The 18583-nt window shown below is 39.5% G+C and overlaps 1 protein-coding gene across 1 annotated transcript; it reads left to right on the forward strand.

Moving 5' to 3' along the window:
• The first annotated feature begins 33 nt into the window (after window positions 1–33).
• Window positions 34–17924, forward strand: slc41a2b (solute carrier family 41 member 2b). Its single transcript, XM_079623472.1, has 11 exons — window positions 34–379; window positions 1299–1915; window positions 2298–2405; window positions 4621–4692; window positions 4960–5104; window positions 5297–5443; window positions 7476–7623; window positions 7761–7840; window positions 12554–12685; window positions 13817–13965; window positions 16774–17924. Exons 2-11 carry the CDS (start codon window positions 1418–1420, stop codon window positions 16957–16959), a joined length of 1665 nt encoding a protein of 554 aa, XP_079479598.1. The 5' UTR covers window positions 34–379; window positions 1299–1417; the 3' UTR covers window positions 16960–17924.
• Window positions 17925–18583: the final 659 nt, after the last annotated feature.

Genomic DNA, 18583 nt, shown 5'->3' on the forward strand with positions numbered 1-18583 from the left:
CAATTTTTCTATCTAGAAAATCTGGATTCCCTTACAGGAATTCAAGCTGTCAGGCTTGTTTGACAACATTTCCCTTCTGTCTGCGAATGCAATACATGGCAAAAAGAAAAAGGAAAAAGCGTCTAAGGTAGTGTTAATGTGACGTTAATTTAACAAAAACAAGTGTAGAAAGTAGAAATGGGTTTTAAGCCCATAGTTGAAGAAACACCAATTTGTTGCACGGGCCCATGTGCTTTTATTTTGAAATGTGCGCTCGCTCTCCTGCGTCTGTCGCAGTGCACGGCAGTGATGACGCGCCGCTGTCACAGACACACAGAGCTCCAGTGCTGCGATCAGGGAAGAAGCTAAAACTCATCTCGACGGAGCTGGAAATATTACGGTAAATACATTCTTTATGATCTTTTCAACCTCCAGAGAGATTAAAACATCTACCACACATTAAGTAAAGCTCTTGTTTCATTTGACAGGCTTTCGGAGTTTAAATGATTAATTATGAATGTTTACCATTAGGAAGCTGGACAATATTTTAAGATGTTTTGGGATGATTCCAATGCACAATTCACCTACATAAAGGTTTAGACATACAATTGACTATTTTTTGATAACCGTAAACCATATAGACTTCTCAAATTCGGCATATATTTATTAGTTTTGTCTAGGAGGAAATGCAGCTTGTCCGCTCCCTGCCACTGCATCACATATATAAATATCCAATAATAATTATATGTAGTTAACGTTACTTACAGTCTAAAGTGTCGTTCAGAGAACGACACTACAGTTAACTTATGCATTTGTTTTATTTCCTTAAATCTTTCGAAGTTCTGAGAACAATCTTTGTTTAATTGACTTTGTTTGCAAACATTTTCTGTGCAATATGTATTGTTTATTGTTTTGGCTATGTTATAACTATTGCATTTTCTTACAAATGTTTTATTTATCACTTTTTTATGTCAAATTCCTCTTTGTTGACTCTAATAAGAATATATCATACAATAACCAGACTCCTTTACAAATAATAAAGAGTTTTATTCCCTCAATACGCATGTAAAATTAATACTTAAGTGGTTTGGAAGTTGGTTCCAAAGTCCCAAGTATGGTGTACTTACTTAGTAATTGTTGTTAAAGTAAATATGGTTCAGACTGTGTACGAAACATTGTGACTGCCAATTCAGCATAGATCAAATAACAGCTGCTTCGAGACTAAAAGCACATAATGATAATGCGACCTTGAATGTGTGTGACAGTGCAAGTACACTTTTGTTGTTGATGGATTTTCCCTCTGTACTTTTCTTCATCAGGTCACTGCGACACTATCAGGGCTTCTTCGTAGCTGTTATGGATGCCACCTGCTGGTTCTGCTGATCTACTGCTCTCACAGTTCAGAGGGCCATGAGCCCAGTCATCTCCCGTCTGCAGAATGAGCCTCCGAACCATAGGAGGTGGTGTGCTCAATTCCCTGGGCCCTAGTCTGGCAGTACAGGCTGGAGGACCCTGGAGCTCCATCTCTTTTAGACCCATTCCCTCCTTGCTTCAGACCATGGTACCTGCCGGTTACACCGGTTTACAGGAGGAACGGCTGGCCATGGTGGACCTCAGCACGCCCAAGCCAGAGTCCATCAAAAACGGGTTCCACCGCGAGCCCCGCCGCCACTCGGACCGCAGCAGCAGAACATCCATCAGCCTGTCTGATGCCGGAGACGGGCGCTACGCGGAGACGGAGCCCATGCTGCCTGAGAGCAGACTTTCGGGAGAAGAGGCCGACGAGGAAGAGGAGAGCGAGGAGGAAGGGCCGCAGCTGGCAACCAGAAACATGCCCAAAGAGTCGCCCCTGGCCATGGCACTGCAGATACTAGTTCCCTTCCTTCTAGCTGGGTTTGGGACGGTCTCAGCCGGAGTTGTACTGGATATAGTACAGGTGAGATTCTGAGCGTTTACTCACCTGTCTGACTTTCTGTAGCAAAAGAATATATTTTGAGTAATGTTTCAACTGTTTTTGTCCATATAATGAAAGTCATTGTGGTTGAAAATCACATTGGACTCTACTGACTTTAATTTTTTAAACAATAACTACTACAAAGAAAAAACTATGAACCATTTTGGCTTCAAGGTCCTCCATTGTTCAAGGCAATATTAGAAGGCCCTCCTGTCTAAGCTAATATGTACCTCTGGCTTAATTAATTAAGTTTATGTTAATATAGCTATAAATAATTTTTGCAAGTTTGCTAAGGCCCCCTAGAGGGCCCCGGATCCCTCTTTGAGAACCACTGCTATACTCTATCCTCTCTTTTTTCCCTCAGCATTGGGAAGCGTTTAAGAACATTACAGAGATTTTCATCCTGGTTCCGGCTCTTTTGGGTTTGAAAGGAAACCTGGAGATGACCCTCGCTTCCAGACTGTCCACAGCGGTTAGTATCCGAACTAACTAACAAACCAACTACTGTTTGCACGTCATTGCATCTTGCTTTAGTTTAGGTGTGCCTGTAATTTCTGATTTGACGCTGATGTGGTTTGTGATGAGATCTGGGCTCATTTTAGGCATGCTCTCACCTGTCAGGACCTGACAATTCATGCCTGTGCCCATCTCCATAGACTAGGGCTGGTGGTAAAAACCATAGACCTGTGATAGAGTGACTAGCTAGCCTGTTATTATGGTAATGACTCCAAAGGTATTTCCAACCCCCATATGTCTGAGTAAGAAAAACACACATATATTATATATATCGCATTATATATTGCATCTAACATAAAAGTTTGTAAATAATATATATATACAAAATACAAAAGTGTGTGTGTGTGTGTGTGTTTGTGTGTGTGTGTGTGTGTGTGTGTGTATGTGTATATTATAAACTTTTGTACATATATTATTTACAAACTTTTATGTTAGATGCAATATATAATGCGATATATATAATATATGTGTGTTTTTCACACACTTTTGTTAGATGTGATTAATCACGATTAATCAATTTGACAGCACTAATAAATATATATATATATATTAGATTTATTATATAGTTAACTAAAACCAGCTTTTTTGTTGCTTGAAATAAAACAAATGTTAACTGAAATATAATTAAATATAATATTTTGTATCTCATTTTGACAACATTTCTCATTTTCATTTAGTTTATGGTATCTTGATGTATTAAAATAACTAAAACAAAAACTGAAATACAAAATTATATTTAAAAAAAGTAGAAAAAAACAAAAAAAACACAAATGTTAATGAAAATAAAATATACAAATAAAACTAAATCAAAATATGAATAAAATATATAATAGTATCTCAATGACACTAAAACAACATTATATAATCAATTAATTGGTTAAAACGTTTTTGGCGGTATTTTTTTTTTTACATTTTTTTGCCATGATCAGCATCATCTGTCGCTGGCAGTGATTACTTTGTTCGCACTACAGAAGTTAAAAGTGCCATTTCTAGTTGACTTCAACATTTTCTGTACTTCTCCTTAGACTCAGGTGTGTATATATATACATAAGCTAATTCATCAACCGGTTCTCTCCTGCTCTTTTCTGTGCTGGAGTCTCAGCTGCTATCTGCTGACAGAGTGCTTTTATTTATTTTTTGGTAGCTACTGTTTTTTTTCTCTCCCCTCAGTCTGGGACTCTAGAGCTCAGAGGGGTTTCAGCTCATGCCGTATAACATCTAGTGTTCTCATGGCAAATCTGTCGTCCCCCCTCGAGGAGAAAGAATAAACAAACCCTGGTGGTGTGGACCGAGCGGAGGAGCGGGGCTAAAGTACAGGCCTTCTGTTCACCCTCATGCAGCTGGGGCAAAAAAAAGAGTCTATTGCACTCTGACGGCTCTCTCTTACACGCTGCTCTTTCACATTTACATTTGTTTCCTTTATTTTCTTAAGCACACACACTTGCGCACACACTGGCTCATTGGTTGTGGAGTCGGCCATCTTGTTACATTGCAGGCAGAAATCCATTCCAAACCCAAAATATTATTAGCTTTTCCTCAGATGGTGGTTTTCTTCTCAATGTAAAATATCCGATGCCAAAATCCACCACTCTGAAGGAATTTGGTCTCATACTATTATTTTTTCCTCATCATGGTTTTCTTGTTTTAGCTTTTAGGCTCACAACATATTTTACACCAAAGTCAAAAGATTGAAAGAAGACATTATGTTTTAGATGAATCCTTTTTTTTAGTGCCATTAAGATTTTCTGCATTCCAATGGTATTTTATGTTTTGTTTTGTTTTTTTACAACTAAATAATGAGATGAAGTGTCATCTTCAAATCGGCTTCTTTTTATTAATATGAATGAATCATGATATATGATTATATACACTAATATTATCATGATATATAAATATGTTACAATTTAAATGATATATCATTATTTTTTCACTAATGTACAAATTGTCACAATGCAAAAAGTCTTAATGGTCCTAAATTAGGCTTTTTTTTCTCTTTCTGATTTTGGGGTGAACGTGTTTCAAATATTTACCATTTATTTGTCAGATTTTACATTTTTTTACATTTTAAGGGAGTGCAAGAAAAGTTGCAATTGTAGTGACCACAGTTAGTGTGACTAAATGCAATGAGGGTGAGAGGGATGAAAGGAAAAATAATGTTTTATCGTCCTTAGGTAAACGTGGGGAAAATGGACTCGCCCATAGAGAAGTGGAATCTCATTATTGGGAATTTGGCACTGAAACAGGTAAGAGCTTTCTGAAGGGCTTACATATACAACACTGGCTTTAAAAACAAGCAAATGCAAATTAGTTTAACATCAGTAACCCAGTAAATCTAAATCCGCTAAAGTTAAAGTTTTTACCTGAAAAAGAAACCGAGATCTTATCAGGATAATGGGTTTCTATATTTACACAGACCCTAGTGAAGTACTATATAAACGTCTATAAGTGTATATATATGTATATATATTTTTATTTTTCTAAATCTCAGCGTCTCTGTCTCTCATTCTCAGGCGCAGGCCACCGTAATCGGGTTCCTGGCGGCAGTAGCAGCTGTTGTACTGGGTTGGATTCCTGAGGGAAAGTTCCAGTTCGGTCACGCTGTTTTGCTGTGTTCCAGTAGTGTCGCTACAGCCTTCATAGCATCTATGCTGCAGGGTGCATACTTCAGATTAACCTCTAATACTCTTATATGTAGCTACTAAAGCCGTTCTTTTCACAACAAATAATGTCCTCGTTGTTATATCTTAATCCGACATTAATCTTCTTTGTTATTAGTCACATTTCACATTACGAATCTCCAGTTCCAAGTGGGTAAGGTAACTGCTGTCTTTTTGTGCCCTCGCTCAGGTATAATAATGGTGGGTGTGATTGTGGGCTCTAAGAAGACAGGCATCAACCCTGATAATGTAGCCACGCCCATCGCTGCCAGTTTTGGGGACCTCATCACGCTGGCCATCCTGGCAGGGATCAGCCAGGGCCTCTACAACTGCCTAGGTGAGAAAGACGTGTGTGAAAATAAGGGCTCTGTTCCAAACCCCAGTGAGCTGCCTACCTCGATAGAATTTTTGGGCATCATAGCCTCACTTGAATTAAAAGTATGCATCTAAAAAGTAAATTTGACAACCTGAAGGGTCACTTTCAGTTCCATTTTGGTTAGGATGCTGCATTAGTATCAGAGCCGGAAAGACAGTTATTTTTGCCTAGAATAGATAGTTGGTCAGATTTTGATATATCTAGTTGTTTCTCTCCAGCAGATCAGCCATGCTTTCAGTTTTCTGCCACAAGAGGGCGCACAAATCCCTCACTTTAGACTCCAGCCTTGAGTAAATTCAATTCAGATACATTTGTCAAAACATAGTGTCTAAAGAATAATGTGAAATAATTGATCATATTTCAGACTTTATCTGTCATATTAGAGTGTGACCAGTAATATATCTTAAAAGTAGCAGCACATTTCACACTCTCACACTCTATAGCAGGTGTCAGCAGATCATGTGAGGGGTGTATATTATGGTTTATGGGACCGTGGGGTTGATATGTTTTATGGGAAGGGTCACTCTGCTAATGAGTCTGGCTCAGGACAATGAGAGTGTTGTGACGTAGTGCATGACCTCTCTCTGTCTACGTACCCACATTCTCATGAAACACACACACACACACAGGGCTGACTATGTCTTTCTCTTCCACACAGACATGCACAGTCTCTCTGTCAAGCGCCTTTCTTGAAATGATACTCAGTCTAGTGCTGCCCATGATTTTTGGCACGATACTGAAACATTAGTTTTCAAAAACACATAAATAAATTTCTTAGTTCTTTAATATTTGTTTTGGTATTTATATTCGTATGTATATAATAAATTAAAAATACATATATAATAAAGTATTCTTTGTATATATACATTTGTATAATTAAAAATTATGAAAATATGTATATATTATCAAATATTACTATTAGAATAGTACGTAGAATAATTAGAAATTAACTTTTTTGTCAAGTTGTATGAACTTTCTTGTCAGTTCTTGTCAAATCTCATTTACACTGCAAAGCCTAGTGAAAAGATCAAATATCAGACAATTTATGATCCAGTTAAATATTAAGGACCTTTTTACATTTGGTTTTCCACATGCTTCTCTATGTTTGTGGGAAATTTTCCCCTTGCAAGCATCGCCAAACCTGCACAGTGTCTTCTGTAACATAAACACTATCTCTGAAAGTGTGAAAGTCACACACGGGCCGTCCCGAGCAGTGTTCTGGATTGTTTCTGCTGGGTTTAATGGGGCTTTGCTCCCTGATGACTCTGTGTGATAAGCCCCAGACTGAGCGCCGCACTCCAGTTTTAGTCTTTCCTTTTTTGAGAGAGGTGAAGTGAGGTGAAGGCAAGGCAAACGGCACCACCGTGCCATGCCAAAACCATAATCGGCCATGCCAACCAGCCGAGAAGAGAGGCTTCTGCCATCATCAGCGCACACCGCTGCCCTGTCATGCCCATACCACACTAAATATAGTCACAGATGTTGCCTCTATTTAGGATTTAAAGATTTAGGCTGTTTAGTGTGTGATGAAGAGTATTTAGCAAGGAGTGAAACCTTTTTTGGCTTCTCTGTCTGCTTTAAAAGATTTAATTCGGCTTTTAAGAAGATCATATTTTTCTTCCTCAATCTGGTTAAATCCAATTAGAGCCAGTCAGCACGGCTACATTCACACAGCAGCAGAGTACGGTTGTCAGTCTCGATCGGGGCACCACGTTGAGATTACCAAGAACGATTTTGAGTGGTGGCGTGAAAAAAATTGCGAATCAGATCGTCAATCGTGAATTTTGAACCGCTTTGTAATAATTGTGCCAAAAAAATGGAACAAACTTATTTAGAGACTATAAAAATGTGAGTAGTTTATGAGACATCAAAGTGGTAGTTGCGTAGCTGTCAATGGAGGGACAGAAGTAACCTTGAACTAACTAGCTTCAATCAAAATGACCAAAAGACTTCCTGTATTCACTGTGGCGTTGCTCTCTGTCTGTTTTTCCAGACTCTCACCCATACGTGTCATCTCTGGTGTGTGCCTTCTTCTTGTGTCTGACTCCACTGTGGATGGTCATCTCCTCCAAACACCCTGCCAGCCGTCAGCTGCTGTACTCAGGCTGGGAGCCAGTGATCACTGCCATGTTCATCAGCAGGTGTGATACACACACATACACACACCTCACACACCTGGCCATGGATATACACACACACGCACACACACACACACACACTGAAAATGCAAATGCATTTCTTTGGTGCTCTAACATAATACAAAATTTCCATATTTCAGCATTGGAGGACTCATTCTGGACAAAACTGTGTCTGATCCCAACCTTGCTGGGATTGTGGTTTACACACCTGTTATCAATGGTGAGATTTATTTATACAAAAATATTCTATGAAGCTTGTACTTTTTATCTTCTGAAAATTACAGATGCACCGATTGCAATTTTCTTGGCCGATTCCGATTTCTGATTTTATTGTGTAAGTGTGACCTGTGTCGTTACCGATTTTTGCTGATTCCGATTTTCTTTCAAGAGACTATAATTGACTAGCCTGGCTCCGCCCTCCTACGTACTTCCGCTCAATTTTCATTTTCCTTCAGTACTACGTCTGGGATTGTGGTGTATTCGCAGCTTTTCTCCTGCCAATTTTTTACCAGTCCAATCAGCGAACAGAGGGAGTGGCTGAGATTGATGACGTTGAGGTCGTGCGCTAGTCATGCGTCACGACCAAACGTTAGCGATTGGTTATGGCAGATCCAGAGTGGCTCTGGGCAGATCCAATAGTTTTAAACTTCAACAGAGTACCCGCCTTCAAGGAAGTTAACGCTTGGAGAGTGGCCAGACTCTCTGTACAAATGAAATGTACGAGAGTCTGGTAGGACCAGGCTAATAATTGACTGCATATACAAACAAAAATCTTTTCTTCAATGCAACATTTTATTTTCATAAAGAAACAAGTAAAAAGACAGTAATAAATTAAGAACAAATAAACACATTTCCAACCACAGAACAAATAAATGCAATAGAATAAAGAGAGATATGAAATAAACAAGTTACACAACTTGTTATCTTTCTCAACTAATTCGATTCCAAAACTGTGTTTAAACTGAATACTTGCCGAGATGAGCGTTTTGACATCATTTTGTGTGTATTTAACCGTTTAAGTGCAGTAAGCCACTCATTTTGGTACTTGCGTCTCACAAGCTGCTTGAGACTGAGAGGCGGCTTGTGCGCTTTTGGTATGAGCGCGAAACGGGCGTAATGAGTAAAATGATGCGCAATACAAGCACTTTTTAACCGGAGTGAAAGAGACGTGTGAGTGAGAGGAGGCGGGTGTGTGTCACTTCACAGTCGGAGAGAAGAGACCGAGAATGCGCAGCTGACGTTATTGCCTGTGCCGCTGGCAACAAAACGGAATCGGAAAGACGTGAGACTGACCAGCCGGTTACCGTTCCAGGCCGCCGATCATGCGGAAAATAGGCCGATTCCGGTCCCTAGCAGATATAGGCACTTTTGTGTGATTTTTTTATTTTTTTATTTTTTTATAAACGTTTTCATATTGAGAAAGAGCCAAATGATGGAATATAGCAAAAATAGAGTTGGATGTGATTGAGTCATGGGGTGAAGTCATTAATTGTGGCAGTTAAATTTCTTGTGGTAACAGGAAAGGAAGCCAGGAGCATGGCACCTCCACAAAGAGCCATACGTTTTTTAATTAAGGCACGCTAATGAGAGACATTTACGCTGTCTGCAGTCTGTCTATGCTCTCCCGCCCAGCCCACCAGACAGCTGTGTGTGTGTGTGTGTGTGTGTGTGTGTGTGTGTGTGTGTGTGTGTGTGTGTGTGTGTGTGTGTGTGTGTGTGTGTGTGTGTGTGTGTGTGTGTGTGTGTGTGTGTGTGTGTGTGTGTGTGTGTGTGTGTGTGTGTGTGTGTGTGTGTGAAAGAAGACTGTTTATGTCAGAATATCTAAAGTTATATCAAATATAGCTATAAATCAGAATATCAAAATCAAAGGTTTTTATTCTTGATTCTAAGAGCAGAGTCAAACTCAAAAGAATGGGAAAAGAAAGGAAAAGAGAGCGATAGGATGAGTAACAGAGGCTTCTATAGTTTGTCTGCCCAAACAGGAAACGAGTCAGGGAAGGTAATTTAAATGATTACCACACACACACACACACACACACACACACACACACACACACACACACACACGTGCCACTTAGGTACAGAGAAATAGTTTCTGTTTTACATAAATAGAGTCTCAGACCTCTCTTATCGCCCACAGTACTAGGGATGGGTCACAGTGGTCGATTGGTCAGTTAGTGTGGTTTATCTAGATTTTTTTTTTTACTTTTAATGTTTTTAGTTACCGTGATTTAATTAGTGTGCCGTGCTTTAGCAGTAAATCATGTATGAAAAAACCCTCTCTGAAAAGTTGCATCTTTAAATTCATCCAAATTTAAACTACAATACTGCAGCTACAGACCTATACATTCAGACAGACTTTTTTGGTTGTTACATTGCATCTTATGCTATACTTGAAGACTCTCACTGCAAGACTCTGCAAAAAAGAGAGTTGCTCATTTAAGGCTACATGTTGAGTTACAAGTAGTCCATTAAAAATACATATAAAAAAAGAAAATAGTCTATCTTTCTGTTTTTGAATGCAAGGATGAAAATTCCGTCCAACAATTGCGTCCGATCAGGATCAAATGAACCTGCAGCCAGCCTACTAATTATATAGGCCTTAAAAAAAAAAATGTAGTTTTGAATATCCCTACCCATATGTCATACACTACGTACTGGAATCCAATTGGACCCATACTCAAGCCCTGCTGCACACCCAGCCAAAGTCTCATCAGCTCTATGACCCAGATTAAAGTGTCCATATATGTTAATCCCACTGCTTGGACAGAAATGAGGTTGCATATCATCTCCATTTCCTGTTGGCAGACAAAGCTAAAACAAGCATCGGATTAATTGGACCTCGATGCTCTAGGAAAGGTTGAAAAAATTCCCATACACTCTTTTCTCATGCCCCCAGCCCATATCCAAAATGTCATGTCGTTGCTTGTTTGTGAGAAAAGGAAGAAATTTTAGACCTGTCCAGCTAATCTGAGCCACAAACACTTTCCCACACTATCATCCATACAGATGGCGTCGCTCCAGCACTGCCACAGGGACGTGGCACAGTGTGGCATAATGGTACCCTCTGCATTCAACACAAACAAGTACTTGTTGGGGCTAATTGTGCAGAGGCCTGTGCTGTGTTCAAAGATAATCGTTCTCATTTAGGTCTGGTCTTTAACGATGGGAGATATTAATGTCATTATGGGCATGAATGCACTCTCATATTTGAGAAATAGATTTGCTGTGTATTATTGTAATTCAGATCACTGATTTCCTGTTTGGCTGTGGACTGAGAGTAATATATTTTGAAGTTATTTCCATTAAGTATTGACTGTCCTCTTGCAGTTACTAAACATTTTGAGCTGAAAGAACAATTTCAGGTTGTTTTCCGTGGAGTGGCAGTGCTTTTTTTTTATGCAATTCCCAAATCCCCAACAGTTTGATGGATTTGACAGTGTCTTCTTTCACAAAAAATCCTCTATATCTTTTCTGTTATCTTCTGTTCTGTTTCCTTCTTTTCCATCAAATTCTACTTTGTTCTGTTCTAATTTAGCATATTTTATTCTGTTTTGTTTCATTGTTTTGGAGATTCTTTGTTTTATTCTATTCAGTATCGGTCTGATGTTCTATACTTTTATTATATTATATTCAATTTAATTCTATATTATTTAGTTCTGTTTTATTCTGCTCTTTTCAGTTAGTTTTGTGTGCTATTCTATTCCATGTATTGTTCTATTCTATTCCTTTTCATTTCATGTTCTATTTACATTTATATTTTTGTTATTCTATGTTGTTCTATTCTGTTTGATTTTCTGTTCAACTCTAATTGACAAATATTCCATTGTATTGTATTCTATTTTGTTCTATTTGGAAAGCAGATGTTTTAGTTCAGCAGAGTGACAAACCAGATGGTGTAAAAAGAGCAGAGAATGTGCATGTTCTGTCCATCTCTGTGTTGTCTGTCCTCTGTCTTTCTCTCACTCACTCACTCACTCACTCACTCACTCACTCACTCACTCACTCACTCACTCACTCACTCACTCACTCACTCACTCACTCACTCACTCACTCTCACTCACTCACTCACTCTCTCTCTCTCTCTCTCTCACTCACTCACTCACTCACTCACTCACTCTCACTCACTCACTCACTCACTCACTCACTCACTCACTCACTCACTCACTCACTCACTCACTCACTCACTCACTCACTCACTCACTCACTCACTCACTTGTCTTCTCCCAGAACTGCTGGGCGTGACATATCATTTCTGCAGCTCTGGACACCACTCTACTTTACTCAGGAGAGAGAGAGAAAGAGAGAGAGGAAGGGCTGTGCGTGTTGTGAGAGAAAGAAAGAGAGAGATAAAGAGGCGGGGGACAAAAGCAGAGTTAGTACTGGTGACTCATGGCTGCCAGTCTGACAGTGAAAAAATTAAGCCTGTATTCATGGATTTAAAAAAAAATTCTCTGTAGAAGCTTCACTTACGTGAGAGTTAAGGCCCGTTCACACCAAGGACGATAACTTAAATGATAAAGAAATAGTAAAAGTCATTCTAAATTTAAAAGAGTAGCAGAGTCCACACCACAACTATAACAGCACAGAGAAACAATATCATTGGAATCACTTTCAGAGCGATTTTTTTTTTTTTCCAGCTGATTAGCGATAACAACATTGACAGCCAATCAGAATCAACCCTGCTTTAAACAGCTCAAGCATTTAAAGCTGCAGATGACAAAACTGCAGAACACGCTTAGAATAAACAGCAATAATATAGTTATCTTTATAGAGCGTTCTTGGTGTGAACCGACCTTTACTCATGGATTTACTTTAAGTCTAAATCTTGCTGGAAACAGGCACGCTGCTTTTTCCTCCTTGTTTTTGATTACATTTTTAGCCCTGTACTCTCAGTATATATTTGTCTGATGCGAGTAATATTACATTGTAGGTATCGGGGGAAACCTGGTGGCTATCCAGTCCAGTCGGATATCCACCTTCCTGCACTTTCACAGCACCCCTGGAGAGGTTCCTGATGAGGCCAAGGGTTGCTACGTCCCCTGCCGAACCTTCTGTGGCTCAGGTGACCCCGAACACTTCCCCAGTGTGCTTCACATTATACAAACTTGTGTCACAATACATAAGAAAACAAAGTAGATTGTGACAAAGTAGATCAATTACATGAGAAATAATGAAGGAATAGGATCAGGGCATGACATGACATGGCTCAAAAATGAACACCACTGCTTTCGTGATTTTTAAAAAATCATCGAACATCCTTTAATGCCTTCAAATTTAAAGAGAGGGACTTAAACACGCATTTGAGGGCAGTTTTTGTTTTCATAGCCTGTATTAAAGAGAGCGAGAACAAGTAACCAGTGTTTAGAGCAACATCACTTGAAAGTGCTTGCAAGTGTGTATACATTAGCTTTAATGGAGTGTGTGTAACGGTGGTTTGTGTATAACGATCCATCTCGGAGAAAAGCTGAGAACGCTTCCTATAAACAACCGAGGTAGCGTGTTGATGCCGGAGCTTTGATGCAGGGCTTTTTCTTAGAGAAACAAGAGGACTCTGGGGACAGAGTCCAGATGCCCGAGCACATGAGGGGCACGGTGCCCACTGCAAGCTTAGCACTGCCATCTGGAAAGATGGGCATAAATCTTCCTCCTTCAAGGACTCAGAACGCACAGGGACGCCATACTGCGGGGGTTCAGAGGGGTGGTAAACATAGAATAAATCCGATATACATGCGCACGTGGAGGGTTGTTTGTATTCTGTGGTGTTTTAAGCAGATGTCTTTATACTGGATGAAGTGGACATAACGCTTTACAATATTAGGTTTCATTAACATATTAATGCATGAACTAACAATGAGCAATACATTTGTTACGGTATTTATTCATCTTTGTTAATGTTAGTTAATAAAAGTAAAGTTGTTCATTGTTTGTTCACAGTGCATTTACTAATGTTAAGAAACATAACTTTTGAATGTTGATTAAGTTTTTAACTAAGATTAGTAAATACTGTAGAAGTATTGTACATTCTTAGTTCATGTGAACTAAAGTAGTTAATGTTAACTAATGAAACCTTATTGTAAAGTATTACCATATATATATATATATATGTATACACACACAGTATCATCATTATTAGATTTTATGTATTGCTTTCAAAAATTAAACTTTTTTTTTTTTTCCTCTCTCTTTTTTTCAGGGGCCAATCACAGGTCAGCACAGGTACTGCTGTTACTGGTTGTCCCTGGCCATTTAATCTTCCTGTACACAATTGATCTGATGGAAAGAGGTCACACCTCACTGACGCCCGTCTTCATGGTTGTGTATTTGGCTGCTGCTCTTCTCCAGGTGAGTGTGATGTTGTTGTCACACTATATCAAAAATATCAATCCTAATGGGGCCTTCTAACCAGACGTCAAGACACTGACATCTTCATATGCTGTTTTTATAACCTGTCATCACTATATATTTTTATCAAATCTGACACCTATTTGAGGTTCAGGTGTAAGCACTCTTTCCTGTAGCAGACAAAGATGTCAGCCTATAATCATAAAACCAGACACCAATTTTACGATACCAGTCTAGGGAATCTATTTCATCTTCAGCTTAATCGCGATAAATGTGCCGCTTGCCGCCCACATGTAGCAATGTTATAACATGGCGTTTTTTTCCCATCATAAACCTACAAGCCTTTTAGAAAATCCCCAGAGCTTTTAGACGCCCCATTTCCCCTGAAAATGAAACCGTGATGGCATTAGGGATAGTGAGCAGGTGTTGTTTGTGTGTGTATGTGGGTGTTGTATGTATCTGTGAGTGTTTGGTTATTCCAAAAGGGTGTTTTCATAAATTGTTTAGATCGCAATTAAGATAGATTACCCGCGGAGAGCCTCAGTAAGTGCATTCAGCGGCTGGCACGCGGAGGCATGTTGCGAGTGGTGGAATGTGTGGTATTTTTAGGAAGTTTGTCTGTATGTGTACAGTGTTCGTGAAACGCCCTTGCTAACCTAAACACACGCGTCTTTGAGATCCGCAGCCATACTGCTGGACTTCTTCAGACCTATTTGAGGAATCCTTGAGGATGGAGAAAGAGAGAGACAGGCATTCAGAGACAGGAAAAATGAGTCAGTCCATTTATTGCATTATTGTGCTGTGCTGCCAGCCAATCAGAATAGAGTATTCAGACAGACCATCGTATCAATTATTTTTTTATTTTTTTGTACCAAAATGGGCAAAAAAAATCCCATGTAAAACTCTTAAATTGCCAGATGATGCTTCTCAGAACAAAATCTCTCAAACAAAGGTTCAGACTATAGCTTGCCTTGTTGAACATATGTCAGGTGCCCTGAGAGTGGCCCCCTGACCTCTGACCTTCACGGGTCTTCAAATACAAGGCATCTATAGAACTCCAGGAAAAACAGTCTGCTTTAGAGGAAGAAATTCCCAGGTTAAATGTAGTACATAGCTGGTAAGTATTTTTGGTGACGCTGTGCAGAAGGTCTAAACCGGATGTTCACTTGCCTCTACAGGGTTTACTGAGAATTGGATGACTAAGAGGGTAACTAGTAAACAACATCTATTAACAATCAAACGATACACAAAATATATATTTGGTACTGTAGTTATTGTTTTCAAGCGCTGATAATGTCTGTCTTGTTGACACCGTCTGGTTGTTTAATGACAAAATGACATGCTTTCAAAACAAGCAACAGTTGTAATGTGTTATATTACAAACAAAATAGTATTGGTTCGTGTTACATTTACTTTTAACCTTTTTTCCACCGTGAACCTAAGAAAAGGACGCTATGCTAACCTTTGCTTTTCAGTGGGTTTGTAAGCTAGCTAAATCTGACACAACCTTCTTTTGGGCATGTCCTTAAAGTAGGGTTTGGGGTTTGGGTTAGTCCGTAGTCATTATAATTAGCTTTATGTACTGTACTTCTGTTGTTTTATATGGAACATTTACATTTAGATAGCTGTGTGTGTGTGTGTGTGTGTGTGTGTGTGTGTGTGTGTGTGTGTGTGTGTGTTTGTGTGTGTGTGTGTGAATGCCATGCAACATCTCTGACTGCTTTCTCTGTCCTTTTGAGTGATGGAAAAGTGTGTCTGTGTGTTTGCGCAGGGTGGAACTACAAGGCTAATCTTGTCGGGTCTCAACAGCTTGTGTACATTAGCAAACCATCACTTTCCTCAGCTTCCAGGAAGGCCCCTGCCTAACAGTTTAATCGTTAATTGATAAAATCCTTATAAGGAGCGAAAGGGAGAGAGAACGCGAGTCGAAATCTCCTGTGGAAAGGTCGTAGTTCTGATATTCTCACACACGGAAACACACAAGGTTAATTATCGAAATAATGTCACAAAACTCATCTTGCCTGGCAGGCACAATTAATAGCCTTTAAAATGGCCATTTATTTCCTGCTACCTAAATTGAAGTTTAAAATATTGCGGCAGAGAGTGAATAGTTTTTTAACCATCTCGCGCTGACCTTAATATAACTGATATAAATGAACGCCGCCCAGCCGGTTAACCAGAGCGTCAGACCTCCGAATAGAGTTTCACACCGACCCGTCAGCCTGATTAATGGGCAGGCCTCATTTTTATTTCGTTTAAATGAAAGTCTGTTACTCTCGCATGCACTGGAACGCGAGCCGAAAGTGAAGAGCCTTCAGGAATTGCTGCGGTCCATCTTTTTTAGCTTTCAATTGAACGCAAGATGAAGATTTCAAATGTTACATCTCCATTAAGCAAACAAACTGGCGTTCAAAGGGCCACACTGATCCAAAAGAGCATTTTAATAGTCTGCGATGCTCAGCAAAGGCAAACACAGGCCTCATTTGCTGATGTTTAATGAGCTGCGCTAGATGAAAAGCCCTGTGATGTGTGTTCTGAAGCCGTTTCGGGTATTTGTCTTAAATGTGAACGCCGCTTTTCAAAAGAATGGGATCTTGTTTCATTTCCGAGACGAGTCTTTCAAAGAAGCTCCATAAACAAAAACATTGCGTTACTTCTGGAACCGTTCCCTTCGTCTCTTCCTGATTTAGAGCTTCCCGTTGTGCGCGTGTGTGGGAAAGTTCATCCAAAGGTACAGTGGAAGGGACTGGTTTTGTTCTTTACGCACATATTCAACACAGTCTTGTGTGCGTTCTCTTTCCCTCCCAGGTGTTCTTGTTGCTTTGCATAGCGGACTGGATGGTGCACTCCATTTGGAAGAGCGGGAAAGATCCGGACAGTTTCTCTATCCCGTACCTGACAGCGCTGGGCGACTTGTTGGGAACGGCCTTCCTTGCTCTCAGCTTCCACTTCCTGTTTATCATCGGAGACCAGGACAGTGATGTGGGGGACTAAGGGCACTCTTTGACCTTTGATCCACAGGTCAAACTATATCATGCTTGCCGTCCTCACTTATTGCCTTGAATGGCTGCTTGTCGGATCGAATGGCATGTGGCAACTTAGCATTTCTCTGTCGGGTTAAAACTTTTTTTGTTACTCTTCTTAAAGTGCCAGATGATTTATAAGAAGCATCGAGAGATTCAGCACATGCAGTGAGGTTTAGATGGTGGCAAAATGTCTCCCTCATCTCAAAAACTGTGATTTCTTGTGCATCTGAAGTGGGACGGTATGAAAAGCATTTTAAATGCTCTCTCCTGCCGTGTCAGCACTATAGCAGTGGAAGGACCAAATACAAACCCTAAACAAAATATATAAAATTGTCCTGGTGATTGTACTTTATTTATTTGCCCTTTTTGTCCTTGTCCTTCTTTATTTACTACTTTTCTCATGTTTTTTGGTGTCTTTTGGAGTGACTTTGAGACACAACCTTGTTGCCACGACTTATAGCCGCACAGTTTTACTCAACCAGTGCCAGGTCAATTCATATAAACCTCTGTAATGCAGTTTGAAAGTTAAAGTATTGCTTAATAGCGTAGAATAATGAACTAATATATATATATATATATCTGCTTTTAGAAAAGGGAATAGCCTTTCAACTGCTCATTCAAGAAAATCTTGAGAAAAGATTGACTTTGTTTTTGGATCTCCAACAACATCTGTTTAAAGCTCATGTATGCAACTGAAAACAATATGGGGTGAATGTGCAACAGAGACACTCTTATACAAGTCTATATTTCTGTGTGTGTATGTGAACTTTTTTTTTGTACATTGTTACGAATTTGCCATGAACAGCGATTTTTCTATTGGGAAAAAGAGTTTATACTGACACCAATGGAGGATTCTTAGTGTATCTTTCTTCCATGCTTTTTTGATACTCAAAATGTTTAATAAAGGTTTAATAAAAGTTTACGTCCAATATCTGTCAGTCTGATGTTTATTTTTTTCCTCCGTCGGTCTCCTGAGGGCCCTAATTTAATTCTGTCGACTGTAATTACCTGCATTTGATGTCTCTCGAACTGCAGGGATGCAGCGAAACCCCCCTTATCGGTTTAGAAACCTCTTGCGCTTTTATGAGAAAGCTTTACCTACATTCAAACAATAGGTATTCGCTTGCTGTGCGAGATTGAGAACAATAAAGCACAAACCATAAAGGGTTTTTATTTGATTACAAAAATCTCTGCCAAAAAATACATCAGACACATCAAAGTGTGCCCCTAAAATGTGCGCTTTACTCAACCTGTCAGCAGTTTTGTCAAAATGAGCTTTTTAAATGCAGTAGCCAAGCTCAGAAATAGCTTTATGTAATGTGATATTCACAGTAAATGCAATTTGGTGGCCTGTGCATAATTTCATTCACGCATTAGCATGGCTTCTGTGGATAGATATTTACTGTATTACCTTTTATACAGCTCATTATAGGCTATTAAATGCGACAAGAGTATGAACTCTTTCCAGACGTCACTTATCACTCAAAGTTTTTGCATATTATTGTCAACAGTCTAAAACAAAAGACCCCTGTGTGCGTGTTCAGGGGTGTCTAGACGGGCCATGCTAATGATGGCTGTTGAACTCTCCTGTC

The sequence above is a fragment of the Phoxinus phoxinus genome (assembly GCF_949152265.1).
Source record: "Phoxinus phoxinus genome assembly, chromosome: 9".
NCBI classification, from domain to species: domain Eukaryota; kingdom Metazoa; phylum Chordata; class Actinopteri; order Cypriniformes; family Leuciscidae; genus Phoxinus; species Phoxinus phoxinus.